This window comes from Ranitomeya variabilis, chromosome 3 (genome assembly GCF_051348905.1).
Source record: "Ranitomeya variabilis isolate aRanVar5 chromosome 3, aRanVar5.hap1, whole genome shotgun sequence".
NCBI classification, from domain to species: Eukaryota; Metazoa; Chordata; class Amphibia; order Anura; family Dendrobatidae; genus Ranitomeya; species Ranitomeya variabilis.
In genome coordinates this window covers 518,280,853-518,296,648 of record NC_135234.1, presented here as the reverse complement: position 1 = coordinate 518,296,648, position 15,796 = coordinate 518,280,853, and the positions used below count along the sequence as shown (strand labels likewise).

The 15,796-nt window shown below is 41.9% G+C and overlaps 1 protein-coding gene across 13 annotated transcripts in view; it reads left to right on the top strand.

Moving 5' to 3' along the window:
- Positions 1-15,796, top strand: part of MCF2L (MCF.2 cell line derived transforming sequence like) — a 376,751-nt gene that overhangs the window by 150,083 nt on the left and 210,872 nt on the right. Inside the window, exon 1 of one of the 13 annotated variants that reach the window (XM_077296979.1) lies at positions 4,551-5,226. The exons of the other annotated variants lie outside the window; for them this stretch is intronic. Within the exon in view, the coding sequence (XP_077153094.1) occupies positions 5,076-5,226 (151 nt within the window). The 5' untranslated portion in view covers positions 4,551-5,075. Of the gene's footprint in view, positions 1-4,550; positions 5,227-15,796 lie in introns of those variants that run through there. 13 annotated transcript variants of the gene reach the window in all.

Below are 15,796 nucleotides of genomic sequence, written 5' to 3'. Positions count from 1 at the left end.
TCTTTTCTTCTTCCCGTCATTCTGGTACATGTTGATCTTGGTTTCATCTACCAAAATAATTATTTTCCATAACTGGGCTGGCTTCTTTAGATTTTTTGGGGGCAGAACCTAATCTGGCCTTTCTATTTTTTAAGGCTGGTTAATGGTTTGCACCTTGAGCTGAATCCTCTTGTGGTTTGCTCTCATTAAGTCTTGTCTTTATAGTAGACTTAAATACCGAAACGCTTACTTTCTGGTTAGTGTTCTTCACTTGGATGGATGTTGTGATGGGATTATTCTTCACCAAGGAATGGTTTCTGCAATCATCCACTGCTGTTTTCCATGGATGTCCAGGCCTTTTTGAGTTCCCAAGCTCACCAGTGCGCTTTTTTTTTTGTTTTGCAAAATGTACAAACATTTCTGCTATCTCTGATGGATTTCTTCTTTTTTTCAGCCAAATTATTCTGTTTCTCATCCATTGAGCGCTCCTTTAACTGCATGTTGAGGGTTCACAGCAACAGTTTGCAAATGCCACAACTGAAATCCGCTCCAGACCTTTTACTTACATAACTGATGATAGATTACCAAGGGACTAGTTCATGCAGCCCATTAAAGAACTTTTTAGATAATTACTTTTGGTCCCTATTAAAAAGAGGCAGCTACATATTAGAGAGCTGTAATTCCTAAACTCTTACTCCAATTAGGATGTGAATACCCTCAATTGAAAGCTGAGAGTGTGCAGGTACTGTTGCAGGCCATGTTGGTGATGCCTGCATGGCAAGACTTCTAACATCAGTGATTGGCTGCAGCAGTCGTGTTTTGCATGTGTGGTGTCTCTTCACTGGAGAATAAATGAAAAATTGGTCAAAGCTGTGATTTCTGGAATGACAGGAAAACTAAGAGGCATATGTTCAAGTCTCCTTAATGTTAAGGTTTTGGGTTTTTTTCAAGCTGTATCTTCAGGTGCACACCTTCTTCATTCCATGGCTTCCTGGTTTGTCAGGGTTTTTGCACTCCTGAAATTTTATAGTTAGCACTAGTGATATGGATGCGCCATTGGAACAACATTGGGTCAGCAACCTAATCAATGAGCTGTACACTATAAATTTAAACATCTATCTGTTCTTGAGGACAGAGAGGATTTTTAATAAGGGGTAAATTGCAAAGATGCTCACCTTTTTTGGTACGCAAACACTGAGGGAGCGATCTTGCTCCAAGCTCCCGCTCTTCTCCATCTAATTAACTCATTGTTTAAACGAAGGCTTTGATATATCCTATTAATTACGGTCTCTTAATTCTACCTTGCAAGTCAGCAGTGTTTCTCTCCATTCCTTCTTTCTCCTGGGGGTTGTTGAGAGTGTCCTGCTTATTCAGAGTGCAAATAAGGAGTTAGTGCTGACATTTTATTCAATTTACTTCCTGGGCCTTTGTCCAATGAAGTGACAGATGATTTCAGCCAAGTAAATTCATACAATCCACCATCCTCTATTTTTTTTGCAGCATCAGTTTTCAATTAATGAAATTGCTTGCTGTTGTGTGACAGCAGATGAATTGTGTCTTTAGTTAAAGCTCGATGAGTTAAAGGGGTTGTCGTTTCTTCATTCTTCTGAAGCACACTGCTTCCCTGTGGGCGGCTTGCCAGGGGGTTGGTGCTCTCCTGATTGATTGACAGCTCAGACCCAGGGGTATGGTTGCATTGATATGTGAAGAAAGCTGTTGGTATTATAAAATTCCAATCTTTATTTCGTCCTCATTAATAAGTGCATGATACAGAAAGGCTGATAAGGATATGATCCATTTACTCATTTGCAAGCGTCGGGGAGTTTCCTCTCTTCTTTGATTTGCTTTTTATGGTTGCATTGCTGACCCAAACTGTGTGCTCTTCAATGGTGCAAGCAGAAACCTCTCCCCCTCTGCAGCAACAGAGGAGTGCAGGGGCATGAAAGCTAGCCGCATCCATCACACCAGCCGGATTCATTGACCTGACCCATTTCAGAACACCGCTTACAAATAGCTGTAAGCACTACACTCCTTGTCTAGGAGACAGACTGTCAGGCTGAAGGGTAACCTACTCAACAAGCCGTAAACTATAGAATTAAAGAGAATCTGTCACCCCAAAATTCGCCAATAATCTAAGGCCACCGGCATCAGGGACTTATCTACAGCATTGTGTAATGCTGTAGATAAGCCCCCGATGTAACCTGAAATAAGAAAAAAATAAGTTAGATTATACTCACCTGGGGGGGCGGTCCGGTGCGGTCCGGGTCCGATGGGCGTCGCAGGTCCGGTCCAGCGCCTCCCATCTTCATACCATGACATCCTCTTCTTTTCTTCCTGCCACCGCTCCTGCGCAGGCGTACTTTGTCTGCCTTGTTGAGGGCAGAGCAAAGTACTGCAGTGCGCAGGCGCCGGAAAATGTCAGAGAGACCCAGCACCTGTGCACTGCAGTGCTTAGCTCTGCCCTCAACAAGGCAGATAAAGTATGCCTGCACAGGAGCCGTGGCAGGAAGAAAAGAAGAGGACGTCATCATATGAAGATGGGAGGCCCCGGACCGCGACACCCATCGGACTGGACCGCACCGGGACCGCCCCTGGGTGAGTATAATATAATCTGTATTTCTTCTCTTTCAGGTTACATCGGGGGCTTATCTACAGCATTACAGAATGCTGTAGATAAGCCCCTGATGCCGGTGGCCTTACTTTATAGGCAAATTTGGGATGACAGATTCCCTTTAAAAATTCCTTTATCCTTGAGAGTGTAGAGGATTTAAAAAAAAAAAAAAAATGACAAAGTTACTTGATTTAACAAACTCTTTTGAATTTTTGTCTTTATAAGATGATGAGACAATCACTATTAATGAGGATTTTGACTGCATAACCTTAGGACAGGTCATCAATATCTGACCAGTGGGGGTGCATAGTGGCCGCAGACAATTGAATAGGGGGGTAGATCTGCAATATGCGACCATGGACACTATTCCGAGCTGTGCAACTTTGTGCACGTGGCAGCTGTCGGCTGTTGCACCTCCACCGATCAGACATTAATGACCTATTCTAAGGATAGGCCATCAGTATAAAAGTCCTGGACAACCCCTTTAATGTTCCCCTTACTCCTTTTCTTAAACAATACCTAACTAAATGCTTGTGATTATGAAATCTTGACCTTTCCCAGTAATGTCTAGACATTGATGATGTGATGAACCTCAAAACATTATTTCCAAGCGACTGTAAATTCTCCATTTAATTAGAAAAGCTCTTTATGAGCGAGCGGAGCTGCTGTGGTTTCTTGCATTGTGGAAAATTTACTGACTCAAATAACGTTCAGTAAGCTGCTGCGGAACCTCTTATACTTATCCAGTTTTGTGATTCACAGATCCTGATAATATTAAAAAGGCGATTTAAATCAAATTTCACAAACAACCTCCTGCAGCTTTTTCACGTTCAGGGTGTATTCTACTGCAATGAAATGTAGAGTAAATGGTATATTTATCTCACTAGTCATGACATCAGTTCTGAGGAATGTCTTCCTGTAAAGGGCTTTTTGGGTCACCCAGGTTATGGAATATTTTCATTTTAGCTGCATTTTGAGTACATTAGGAACATTTTTCCCTTTTTTTTACCCTTGGCAGCAAACCCGAGCATTTAGCTTCAACAGAATATCAGTGCATATGAAACTTGTGAAAGTTCTGGTGCTGTGAGCAACTAAATACTCACACTTAGTAAGGCTACGTTCACATTTGCGTTGTGCGCCGCAGCGTCGGCGCCGCAGCGCACAACGCAAACAAAAACGCGGCAAAACGCACGCTAAAACGCTGCGTTTTGCGCCGCATGCGTCGTTTTTGGCCGAAAGTTGGACGCAAAAAAAATGCAACTTGATGCGTTTCTTGCGTCCAACGCTTGCGGCCATGCGGCGCTAAACGCAGCACAACGCATGTCCATGCGCCCCCATGTTAAATATAGGGGCGCATGACGCATGCGGCGCCGCTGCGGCGCTGACCGCAAATGTGAACGTAGCCTAAGCTCTCACACTTAATAAGAGCACATATATGTGCAATTATCCCTGATGACTTTTCCCCTAATTCTAGGTGACTGCAGTCTTTCTCCACTACCAGCTAATGGGATAAACAGGTCTATTTCTGTAACCATCACCTAGGATATGCAGTGTCACTTGTAATAGGCTCTGTAGGGATTAGGCAGGTGTCTTCAATGAAAACCTGTTAACCAGTTCATTCAACCGGCCAGGTTACAGCCTCGCTCTCTTGGCGGAGTATGTTGTTTTTAATTAGACCCCTGATTGTGCAGGGCATGGCTGCACAGGACAGTGGAAATGGCTGTGCTTGCCAAGTAAATCAGAAGCAGTCATTTTCCCCTTTGTCTCTCCTAAAACAAAGCAGGGCAGTAGTAGTCTTCCTTGTGATGTTTTAGCACAGGGAGAATCATTTCCCCCCCTTCCTTCCAGGCGTAGCTCTTTCTGGAAGCTCCTTGGGAACTTTTTTTTTACAGTTACTTCCCCCCTTCTGTCTTTTCACAGTATCTTGCAAAATACATCTACAGTCTGGGCAAAAGCTTTTCTTTCTGCAAAGGTTTAAGGTAACTTTTCAGTATTGGAAACGTTAGTGTACACCTCTGAGGTTTTGTTGCCTCATAGATTTTTTTTTTTCCGATTGTGTTATAGCCTTCATTAACAGGAGAGGAACAATGGTGTTACACTAATGGGGTGCTGATGAGTACTGGACGTCTGACTCTTTGATCTGTGCCTAAAGTTCTCTGGTACCTACTGTTCTCATAGGGTTACCACCACCCAGCACCTTAATGCCATGAATGAGGAAGACATCTGGGACACTGAAGATTGCATAAACCTGAATCCCCTTCACAATGGATTTGTTTATATATTCATCTAATGAAGATCAAACCACTCATCTTTTCTAAGTTTGTGGAAATCTGTAGAGAATGAATTCGCATGCCAGATGCTAAAAATATTTTTCTACATCTTCAATTGATCAGATTGAAGGTTTTCTTATGCGCTCAGGAAGAGATTCATCCTAAAAGCTTTTGAATTCATGATAGCATGACCTTGTAATCCCCAAAAAACACTCATGTCATTGCATAGATTAAGAGAGAGGAGCGAAGGTCATGGCACTAGGTTCTCATCCAGGGTCACACAATTCCATCGCAGCATGTCTTCTACCATGCGCCGGTTACTTCCAAGGAGAGGGTGGAGAACGAACTCCAACCAAGCATCTTCTGGTGAGCTAAAACCTTCATTGTTCATCTTTAAGAATACTGTAGTATATCCAGGAACTCTTTAATATTGATGGATTTGCACCTTTACTTCAAAGCTTGTGTTCTTGGCTAGGAGAACACAAGCTTTGGTCTATTAGTATTGCAGGTATAATGATAATGTTTATGGACTACAATTCTAAACTCATATTGTTAGCCAGAATGGAAGTGACATATAGTATACTGTCGTTTCAGCGGTGCTGTGCATTGACACAAGGTCTTATGATGACCTAATACTACTGTGAACATCACTATTAGATTAATTATGCATGTAACTTGTATAACATGAAGGTCTTCACCATTGCTAGTTAGCAGCTATTGGACCTTGCGATTCCCAGCTTTCCCACCTTACCTTATTATAAAGCAGGAAACATATAGTATATTCTAGGTTTCCAATTATAGGGCAACAGAATGATGAAAATTTGCTGTATGGTCAGCAGAACTTTTTTAGTATCCGCAGAGAGAGATGCTTAGTCTTAGCCTGGTAAACCACTTAATGACAAGTCAGAATAAAACTGTAGACCTTCAGGAAAATTGGCTTATGCTGACATATTTCGAATTCAGCAGGAACGTTATAATAGTATTTGGATTTCATGCACGATTTTCGGTACGTATGTTAGAAACCGAAGGACTGAAATGAGAACAGCAGTACGTCAAATATTTGTTTCCTCCTAGGACTTTAGACCACATGCTGAATGTATTATTAGCTTCTAATTTCCATGTGTTATTTCACCCTGATCTAAAATTGCACGGGGTTTACAGATTAGAGAAAATGGGATGTATACTTATAAGTACGTTGAGGTAGCCTCGAAAATGTTTCTACCCATGATTGTCCATTGTTTCAATATAAAAAAATGTACCAATGCGACGTGAAGTCTGTCGCCATCTCTGTGCAATCATCTGAACGGACAAACTCTAAAAAAAATGTCAGGCAAATGAAGTTGGATCAAGCTCTCTAGATGATGCTTCTTCACACCACCCGGATCTGTAGCCACAGCTACTGGCAACATTTTACTAACTATATAGAGTAAGTAAACCATGTAGCTTTGTAACTATTCTAGTATTGCACATCCGAATACTCCTGCCCCTCTGGGCAACTTTGACAATTGACTCTCATTATATTTTAACAATGAAGCCCCATTGTTTGAAGTGAAACTGTCACTAGAGGTTTAGTGTTTAAACTGTCGTCAGGATGCTAGAATGCTTGGTAATATCTTTGTAAACATGCCCTTGTGTAAACTATCTATTTTCATATGAAAGAGAAAAAGAAGTTATCAATCGAGACATGCTGTATGTGAAAAGCTAACCTGACGTAATCTGGGAGGTGCTGGAAGAAGGAGAAGTCACAGGGTCCCAACAGGGTCCCAATAATAATAATAATTGTTATTTATATAGCGCCAACATATTCCACAGTGCTTTACAGTTAAACAATATAAAACACAACTGTCATAAGTAACAGCGTTAACAATAATATGAATAAAGCAAAATAAAACAACCCTGCTCGTGAGAGCTTACAATCTACAATGAAGTGGGAGAGATACAAAGTACAGGTGTGTAGTTACAATGATGTATTTACAATGATGGTCCAGCCATCCTCAGGGGGTGTGGGGTAGATGGAGATAGTGAATGGGCTACACACGCATACTTCCACATAAAATGACTTTGATTAGGGAATGTGATAGGCCGCTCTGAACAAATGTGTTTTGAGGGAGCGCCTAAAACTATGCAAGTTGTGGCTGGTCCTTATTTCTTGGGGTAGAGCATTCCAGACGATTGGCGCAATGCGGGAGAAGTCTTTGAGTCAGGAGTGGGAGGTACGGATTAGCGCAGAGGTTAGTCGAAAGTCGTTTGCAGAGCGCAGCGGTCGGTTAGGCCGATAGACAGAAATGAAGGAGGAGATGTAAGGGGGTGCCGCACTGTGGAGAACAAGTACTTTGAAATGGATCCTGTAATGAATGGGCTGCCAGTGTAATGACTGGCAAAGAGCGGATGCATCTGAATACCGATTAGCCAGGTAGATGACCCTGGCTGCTGCATAATGGATGGAAAGTCGAGTAAGGGGGTGGCCAATTAATAGAGCGTTACAGTAGTCCAGGCAGGAGTGGATTCATTTTCTTTTTCATTGACCTCTCACTTAAAAGATTAAGTCTTCATAATCAAAGGTGTCAAAAACACCCTTATATACAGCCCCTGGCAAACATGAAATCGCCGGCCTTGGAGGATGTTCATTCAGTTGTTTCATTTTGTAGAAAAAAAGCAGATCACAGACATGGCACAAAACTAAAGTCATTTCAAATGGCAACTTTCTGACTTTAAGAAACACTAAAAGAAATCAAGAACAAAAAATGTGGTAGTCAGTAATGGTTACAAACAAACAAAAAAAACACTCCAAAACATCACTAGTATTTTGTTGCACCACCTCTGGCTTTTATAACAGCTTGCAGTCTCCGAGGCATAGACGTAATGAGTATCAAACAGTACTCAGAAAGCCAGTAGCCAGAAAGTTGTCATTTGAAATGACTTAAGTTTTGTGCCATGTCTGTGATCTGATTTTTTTCTACAAAATTAAACAACTGAATGAACATCCTCCAAGGCTGGTGATTCCATAATTTTGCCAGGGGTTGTACAGTCATGAGAAAAGTAACAAGTTCACCCTCTTTTGACTTCTAAGGCGTTATGAATTATGACATAATAAAAAAGATATGGTCCTTAGAAAGTTCTAGGTAAATGCAACCTCAAGTGAACAACAACAGCACAAGACAAATTGCTCCATTTCATTACCTATTTAACAAAACTAGGATAAAATGTACAAAAGTGTGTGAAAAATGAAGTACATCCCATGAACCAATAGCTTGTAGAATCAACATTAGCAGCAATACTGTCAGGAAATATGACATATTTGATTCTATATTATCACGCACACTGAGCTCTGCTACATCCATTAGGTCTGTGTGCAGACACACACTGGGGCTTTTTGACCCCCCTCCGAGCTCCTCACTACACCCTCTATGCAACGTGATATTAGTGTGTTAGCAGCCCCCCACTGAGTAGTTTATGGCCCTAAGCTGGTTGAAGGCAGTTGTTGAAACGTGCTCTTTTGCTCATTTAAAAACTTAATAGATGGAATATCTCAACCCCAAGTAGTGTTATAGGTGTGATGCTTACATTTTTGGGATGTCCAACAATAGAGCTACACACCAGTGCGTTTTCTAATTTCCCATACCAGCAGAATGCGAGAAATGGATTACTACTTAACTGGGTCATACAGATACTCCATGTTTGGGCTCAAATTAACGCCAGTTCATGCTCGGAAGAATGGTAGTTCCATCGTCACTATACGAAGTTCATACCCCGAGCTATGTTTAGTAGATGGTTTTCCATACCTTTCCAAAGGGGGAGTATCCAGCCTCTCAGTGATGTCACGAGCAGAGGGTATAAGAGATTCAGCCTCATTTTAGGAGAGAGTTTTTTGCCCAGGGAGTCAGCTGACTGCAAATCTGCACTGATGCATTGGGATGTATCGCCCTTCCCCCACCACATGGCCAGCCATGATATGAGAGAACTTTAAGTGCTTTTTCATCTTTAATACTATAATTGTCTCATCTTGTAATATGGTTTTTTTATACCCTTTGTAAACTTTTTGGAGTAAAAGCTATAATATTTACTAGCTTTGTTTTCCTTGCTCTAAAATGTACCTCCAACGTCCTCTGAAGTAAATTACACTACTGATTGGGTTGGCTCCTGACCCGCTATTAATCATAGGAATAGAAGCTGGTGGCAGCAGAACGTCCTGAGCTTGTTGGGTATAGCTGGCAGTGATGGAAAGGGGTTTATAAGAGTATTGCCCGGCTGCGGCGGGGAATAGGTAGATCACCCTCATGGCAACATGCCCAATAGCCAGTACACGACCGGGCAGCCTTTCTGGCGACTAACTATCCTAGGTGCAGTTCCCTGACTGACCTGAGGGTAAGGGGGCCCCAGAGAGCTGCAAGTTCCAAACCGGATCTGGGAAGTGGGCTATAAATCAATACCTGACGAACGAACTGGGGCAACCAAACACCCCCTGTTCATGACCTATTGGTGGCATCGGTGGGATAAACAAATAGATCCCCCTGTAATTCATGACAAATACCATGAAATTAGTTTCTGTATGACTTTTTCAATCTTTCACATTGTACTGGAGGAATTTTAGCTACTGTTCTTAAATGGGCTGTGTAGGTTTGGAGTTCAAGTCTGTAGTTATACTATAGAATCATAGAATGTAAAGGTACCTTCACACTAAACGATATCGCTAGCGATCCGTGACGTTGCAGCGTCCTGGCTAGCGATATTGTTGAGTTTGACAGGCAGCAGCGATCAGGATCCTGCTGTGTCATCGTTGGTCGGAGCAGAAAGGCCAGAACTTTATTTAGTCGCTGGATCTCCCGCAGACATCGCTGAATCGGTGTGTGACACCGATTCAGCGATGTCTTCACTGGTAACCAGGGTAAACATCGGGTTACTAAGCGCAGGGCCACGCTTAGTAACCCGATGTTTACCCTGGTTACCATTGTAAATGTAAAAAAAAAAAAACAGTACATACTCACATTCCGGTGTCCGTCAGGTCCCTCGCCGTCTGCTTCCTGCACTGACTGTGAGTGCCGGCCGTAAAGTAAAAGCAGAGCACAGCGGTGACGTCACCGCTGCACTCTGCTTTTACTTTACGGCCGGCACTCACAGTCAGTGCGGGAAGCAGACGGCGAGGGACGTGACACCGGAATGTGAGTATGTACTGTTTTTTTTTTTTTTTACATTTACGATGGTAACCAGGGTAAACATCGGGTTACTAAGCGTGGCCCTGCGCTTAGTAACCCGATGTTTACCCTGGTTACCCGGGGACTTCGGCATCGTTGGTCGCTGGAGAGCTGTCTGTGTGACAGCTCTCCAGCGACCACACAACGACTTACCAACAATCACGGCCAGGTCGTATCGCTGGTCGTGATCGTTGGTAAATCGTTTAGTGTGAAGGTACCTTTAGAGTTTGAAGGGACCCAAGGATCATCGTGTCCAACCCCCTGCTCAATGCCACTCAGGATTCACTAAACCATCTCAGAAAGTTGTTTGACCAAACTTTGTTTGAAGACTTCAATTGAAGGAGAATTCACAATCTCTCATGGATGTCTGTTCCATTCATTGACCACCCTCACTGTCAAAAGCTTTTTCTAATATCTAATCTGTATCTTCTACCTTTCAGTTTTATTCCATTGGTTCTCGTGTTTCCTTGTGCAAATGAGATTGCAGACTTGTGATTTTTCAAGCGCGTACATGGTGTGCTGTCAGGAATATCCATTGTTGAGAGTGACAACAAATATGTGATTTGCATACATGTAGTCACGTGCCACCCAAACATATGGATATCTCTAACTGAAATGTGACTGCAAGTATGCAAATTGCATACTTGTTTAAAACACTAAACGTATGAACAGCAAATAGGTTTAATGATAGAAACTTAAAATAAATCAATTTGCACCTAATCCTAATGAGCAGATCATCATATATTGCTATGGTATAGCCTGTGATGGTTATGTCCCCAGTCTAACTGAAAAGATGTTAGGCCGAAAGGATAATTTCTAGCGACTGGCGATTGTGTTCGGTACTGCTTAATACATGATCGAGCATCGAGGTGCTTGATCGAGTACCTGCCAGTGCCGAGTATCACGTGGTGCTCGAGTGCTCAGATTCCCTTACATGAATTATCAGAGAGAGAGAGAATTTTTTCCATGGAAAAAATGCTCTAGTTTTGCCATTGACTTCCATTATGCTTGCTACTCAAGTCAAGCACATCCTAACATCCGAGGCACTTGATTCGTTTACTCAAGCAGTTCACTGCTCAGTCAACACTAATTTTACTGAAAGATACGAGGCACACATGCAGACTCCACATCTATAGTATAATTTCTTCATTAATATGTACCCTGCTGTTTTCTTCCGATTTCTAAAGGAAGTAACCATGATGTGTCTTTCATCTACTACACTAAGTTTCTTGGCCTACCACTGCATCTACAGTCCTCAATTTTGCCCATGTCTTGGTTTTCTCTCCTTCGAATATATTGAATTTTATGTTTTAACAATAGAACAAAAAAGTCAAATATATCAATTCAATATGTTAACAGATCATATAATAATGAACATTCAAAGTAAAAAGATATAAGGGAAACAATTAGCAGGATATCCAGACGCCATATGTGCTATACATGTCGGGACCAAGTTCCAGTAAAAAGTTCTTGGTATTCCCAATGCTGAGTGATACAGTCAGAAACTTATCATCTTACAGTTCCATCAGGGAGTTGCTTGATTGACCCTACTTTGTATTTTGGTAATTGATAAAAAATAAACCTTTAACATTTCTATTTTTGAAAGCATTCTTGCTTTTCAGCATTTTGTTCCACATAGGCCTAAAACTTTTATACAATAATGTGTTTCTAATTAGATACATGTGTATACATATAAATATATACAGTATGTGTGTGTGTGTGTGTGTGTGTATATATATATATATATATATATATATATATATATATATATATATATATATATATATTTGTTTGCTTGTGTTATCTTTACTTGTGTTGTCATTGTTATCATTGTTTATTATTTCAATTTGTTTGGGGGAGGAAAACACTTTTTCACACAAATATATATAGAATTGCAGGCCTCACTTTTGCATGCAGGAAGGGTAGCTGATTTAAAGGGAACCTGTCACCCCCAAAATCGACGATGAGCTAAGCCCACCAGCATCAGGGGCTTATCTACAGCATTCTGTAATGCATCGGGATGTATCCTGAAAGATAAGAAAAAGAGGTTAGATTATACTCACCCAGGGGCGGTCCCGCTGCGGTGGGCATCGCGGTCCAGTCCAGCGCCTCCCATCTTCTTACGATGATGTCCTCTTCTTGTCTTCATGCTGCGGCTCCCATGCAGGCGTACTTGGTCTGTCCTGTTGAGGGCAGAGCAAAGTACTGCAGTGCGCAGGCGCCGGGAAAGATCAGAGAGGCCCAGCACCTGTGCACTGCAGTACTTTGCTCTGCCCTCAACAGGGCAGACAAAGTATGCCTGCACAGGAGCCACGGCGTGGAGACAAGAAGAGGACGTCATCGTAAGAAGATGGGAGGCCCCGGACTGGACTGTGACGCCCATCGGACCGGACCGCAGCGGGAACGCCCCTGGGTGACTATAATATAACCTTTTTCTCATCTTTCAGGTTACATCGGGGCCTTCTCTACAGCATTACAGAATGCTGTAGATAAGCCCCTGATGCTGAAGGGCTTAGCTCATCTTCGATTTTGGGGGTGACAGGTTCCCTTTAAAAGGGCAGCTAAGCTGCTCTTTCCTTGTCTGAGAGTAGAGGTGCAAGCACCTGTGATATTTGTGTTGGTGCATGCAAGGTTGAGGACTGGTGTATGTTGCTTACTCTCTGCAAGAGGCCGAGTACTGGTCTTTGAATATTGAGCAGCTGAACCGCTCTGTTTCTCATACTGCTGTATGGACTCTGGTTATTACTTTCTGCTGGAAGTTTATGGAGTTAATAATCCTTGTTTGGACAAGAAACTCTGTGCCTGTGTGAACGCTGCCCAACTACAGCAAGCTAAATCTCTACAGCATAGACAGTGTGTGTGTGTATATGTGTGTGAAAGTGTATATATGTATATACGTACATATACATAAAGACAGGAAGCTTGTTGATGGTTATAAGAAGCGATTGATTGCAGTTATTTATTCCAAAGGGTGTGCAATATTTATGAGCTCTGATACAGCTTTATGTGCTCTGATACAGTGTTTTCCGGGCTTGCTCAGGTGCTAACCGAGTGACTTTGGCGTGCTCGAAAAAAATCTTCAAGTCCCCACAACTGCATTTCACTCGATGACACTCAGCACACGAGCATGCTTGGGATAAATATTTCATTATACATACATACATACCACCCTTGAAATTGTTCCAAAAAATATGTATTATGACTGATTTTTAATTCACAGTCCAGAGTTTGACTATTCAGCATGGACAGCCAATCTGTCCCTCTGTAAATGCTGTAGAAGATTTTTATGATGTGAACAGTCTCCTATGTATGGTTGATAGTTGACCATGACATTCTTGTTGAGCAGGTTTTAGACACAAAGTCACAGTCTCTGGCTGATAGGAGACAACAGTAGTGAATTTTCTGCCTCCTTGCCTCCTCTTTACCGAAGTCCTGATGCTTCAGTAGCCTTTCATGGCACACACCTACGGTAAGTAAATAATGGACGGTGGGGAGGACTATTTTCAGGATAGTTACAGTAAGACACAAAGTTGCTGGAGCAAAAAGTGAATTTCAGAAGACAGATGGTTTGGAACTGTTCTGTTTGAGGTACAAAGTTCACATGACGAGCGGGTGTGTATTTGTCTTATTGGTATAGAAAGCTGTGTGAGGTAGAGCAGGAGGAAAATGCAGAGAGATCCCGGGTCTGACATGACACTGGAGACCTAATGGATCACGTAAGGATCACAACTGAAGAAATGGAAAGATATCATTGGCTGTGTGAGATGTGTGTGGCCATAGACCGCTCTGTGCAGCGTAAGTACAACATAACATCACATGGTGAATAGCAGCAGGTTATTGTACATTTTTTATATAGTCACTGGAGACCAGAAATGATAGTCAATCCGTACAAAAATGCTTTCTATTGTTTTAAGTTGTTTCTTAAGTAACTTTCATGGTGTCCTAAGGTCCTGTGGCTGAGCATAAAGAACTAGCCTATTACCTTGACTTTTTGTTAATATTTTGGTTGCACAGTAGGGGTAAATTCACACATTGTGTATTTGTTGCAGAAAGTTCTACATCTGTCTCATTCCTAGCAAACAACTTTCTGATGAATGAAACCAATTTTTAGTCTCAAATTTCTGCAACATAATCTGCAGCATGGGAATTCACCCTAAGTAAAATGCTTTCCACAACTGGGATTGAGAAACCTAGCCTCGTGCATTACTATATGTTTGTGTACAATGCCTGTGAATAGCGCGGTGTAAGGATCTGTTATGTATTCTGAGATCATCCATTTATACTGCTGCATGGAGAAGTGTGATCCAATAAGGTTTCATGGCACCACTGCTTTGCAGCTTTAGACTGAAAATAGTTTTGTTTTTCTCAAAAATTATAGATGTTAATTGGCAATAATCAGTAATGATTATCTTATCATGACTAAGGGTGTTTGATCACCAGAAACGCGTTGATATCGCATTTTATTCTTTGTAATGGCTGATGTTTTAATCCTCCACTGAACACATTTTTCAAGTGAATAAAGAAAAGAGTTTTTCCACTATCTCGTTGAGCTGGATTCCTCATTTCTTCCCTAATAATCAGTAATGCATCCTAGGAAATGCACAACAACTTCTGTAAAACTCACAGTCTGTATTTGTACCTGGACACTAAAAATATACTGTCAGGGTGGAGAACTGGCTGATATTTTATGAACTGTGGGTCTGTAAAGTAAATCTGCCCATTGGCCTGTGGTTATTAATTGCAGGAGACTAGAATCCCCCCATAAATCAGATCACGTATGTCATTTCACTAGAGCCGAAGGAGTACAGTAATGCGGTCTTGGTCTTGTTGGCTGCCACAAAATCAACACTTGCCATGATCTGGCAGACCTAGCTGTACAATCAAGGGTAAATCCTGTAATTTGGGATCCAATAATCTGAAACTGGTATTTGTTTGTAACTAAACAAAGAAATTTGAGCATAGAATTAGGAGTATTACTAATCCAACATATTTGGTAATCTAGTGCCTATAGAATATAGGGATGGTCTTGTACCCATCAACTTTCATTATGGAAAATGTTATAAAGATTTTCAGATTTTCTTTTATTCGCTGTATATGTCCATATTTTTATTCAGTAACCTATTTGGTGTCACTGCATCCTGACTGTGCGTGCACATCACTACAATACTGCCACATCACCGCTGCTGACTTACTGCGTGAGATATATGGCTGAATGTACTGTGAGCATCCATCTGTGAAAACCTCTGGGCTGTGAAGTTCCTGGAAATTAAGAAAAGGATGTGAAACAGGTTTTCCTACCTGAGAAAAATCCCAGCATGCTCATCTGTAAGGCTAGAGGGATCTACTATATCCACGGATATCCAAACCTAGCGTTTAGGCTGCATTTACACATGCAAGTGAAATGTCCAAGTTCTCTCCAATGTACTATATAATTGTCTAAGGGTCACTTCCATCTTTCTGTCTGTAATGGAAATCCCAAGTCGCTGATTGGTTGCGGAAAAACGGCCACGACAAATCCGTTACGGGCACAGTCCGGCGGCAAAATGGCCGCTCCCTACTCCCCTGCAGTCAGTGCCTGCTCCATACTCCCCTTCAGACAGCGCTCACACAGGGTTAATGGCAGCGTTAACGGACCGCGTTATGCCGTGGTGTAACGCACTCCGTTAACGCTTTTAACCCTGTAATAAAAAACATAAAAAATCATTATATACTCACATTCTGTTGGCCCCCGGATCCAGCCGAGG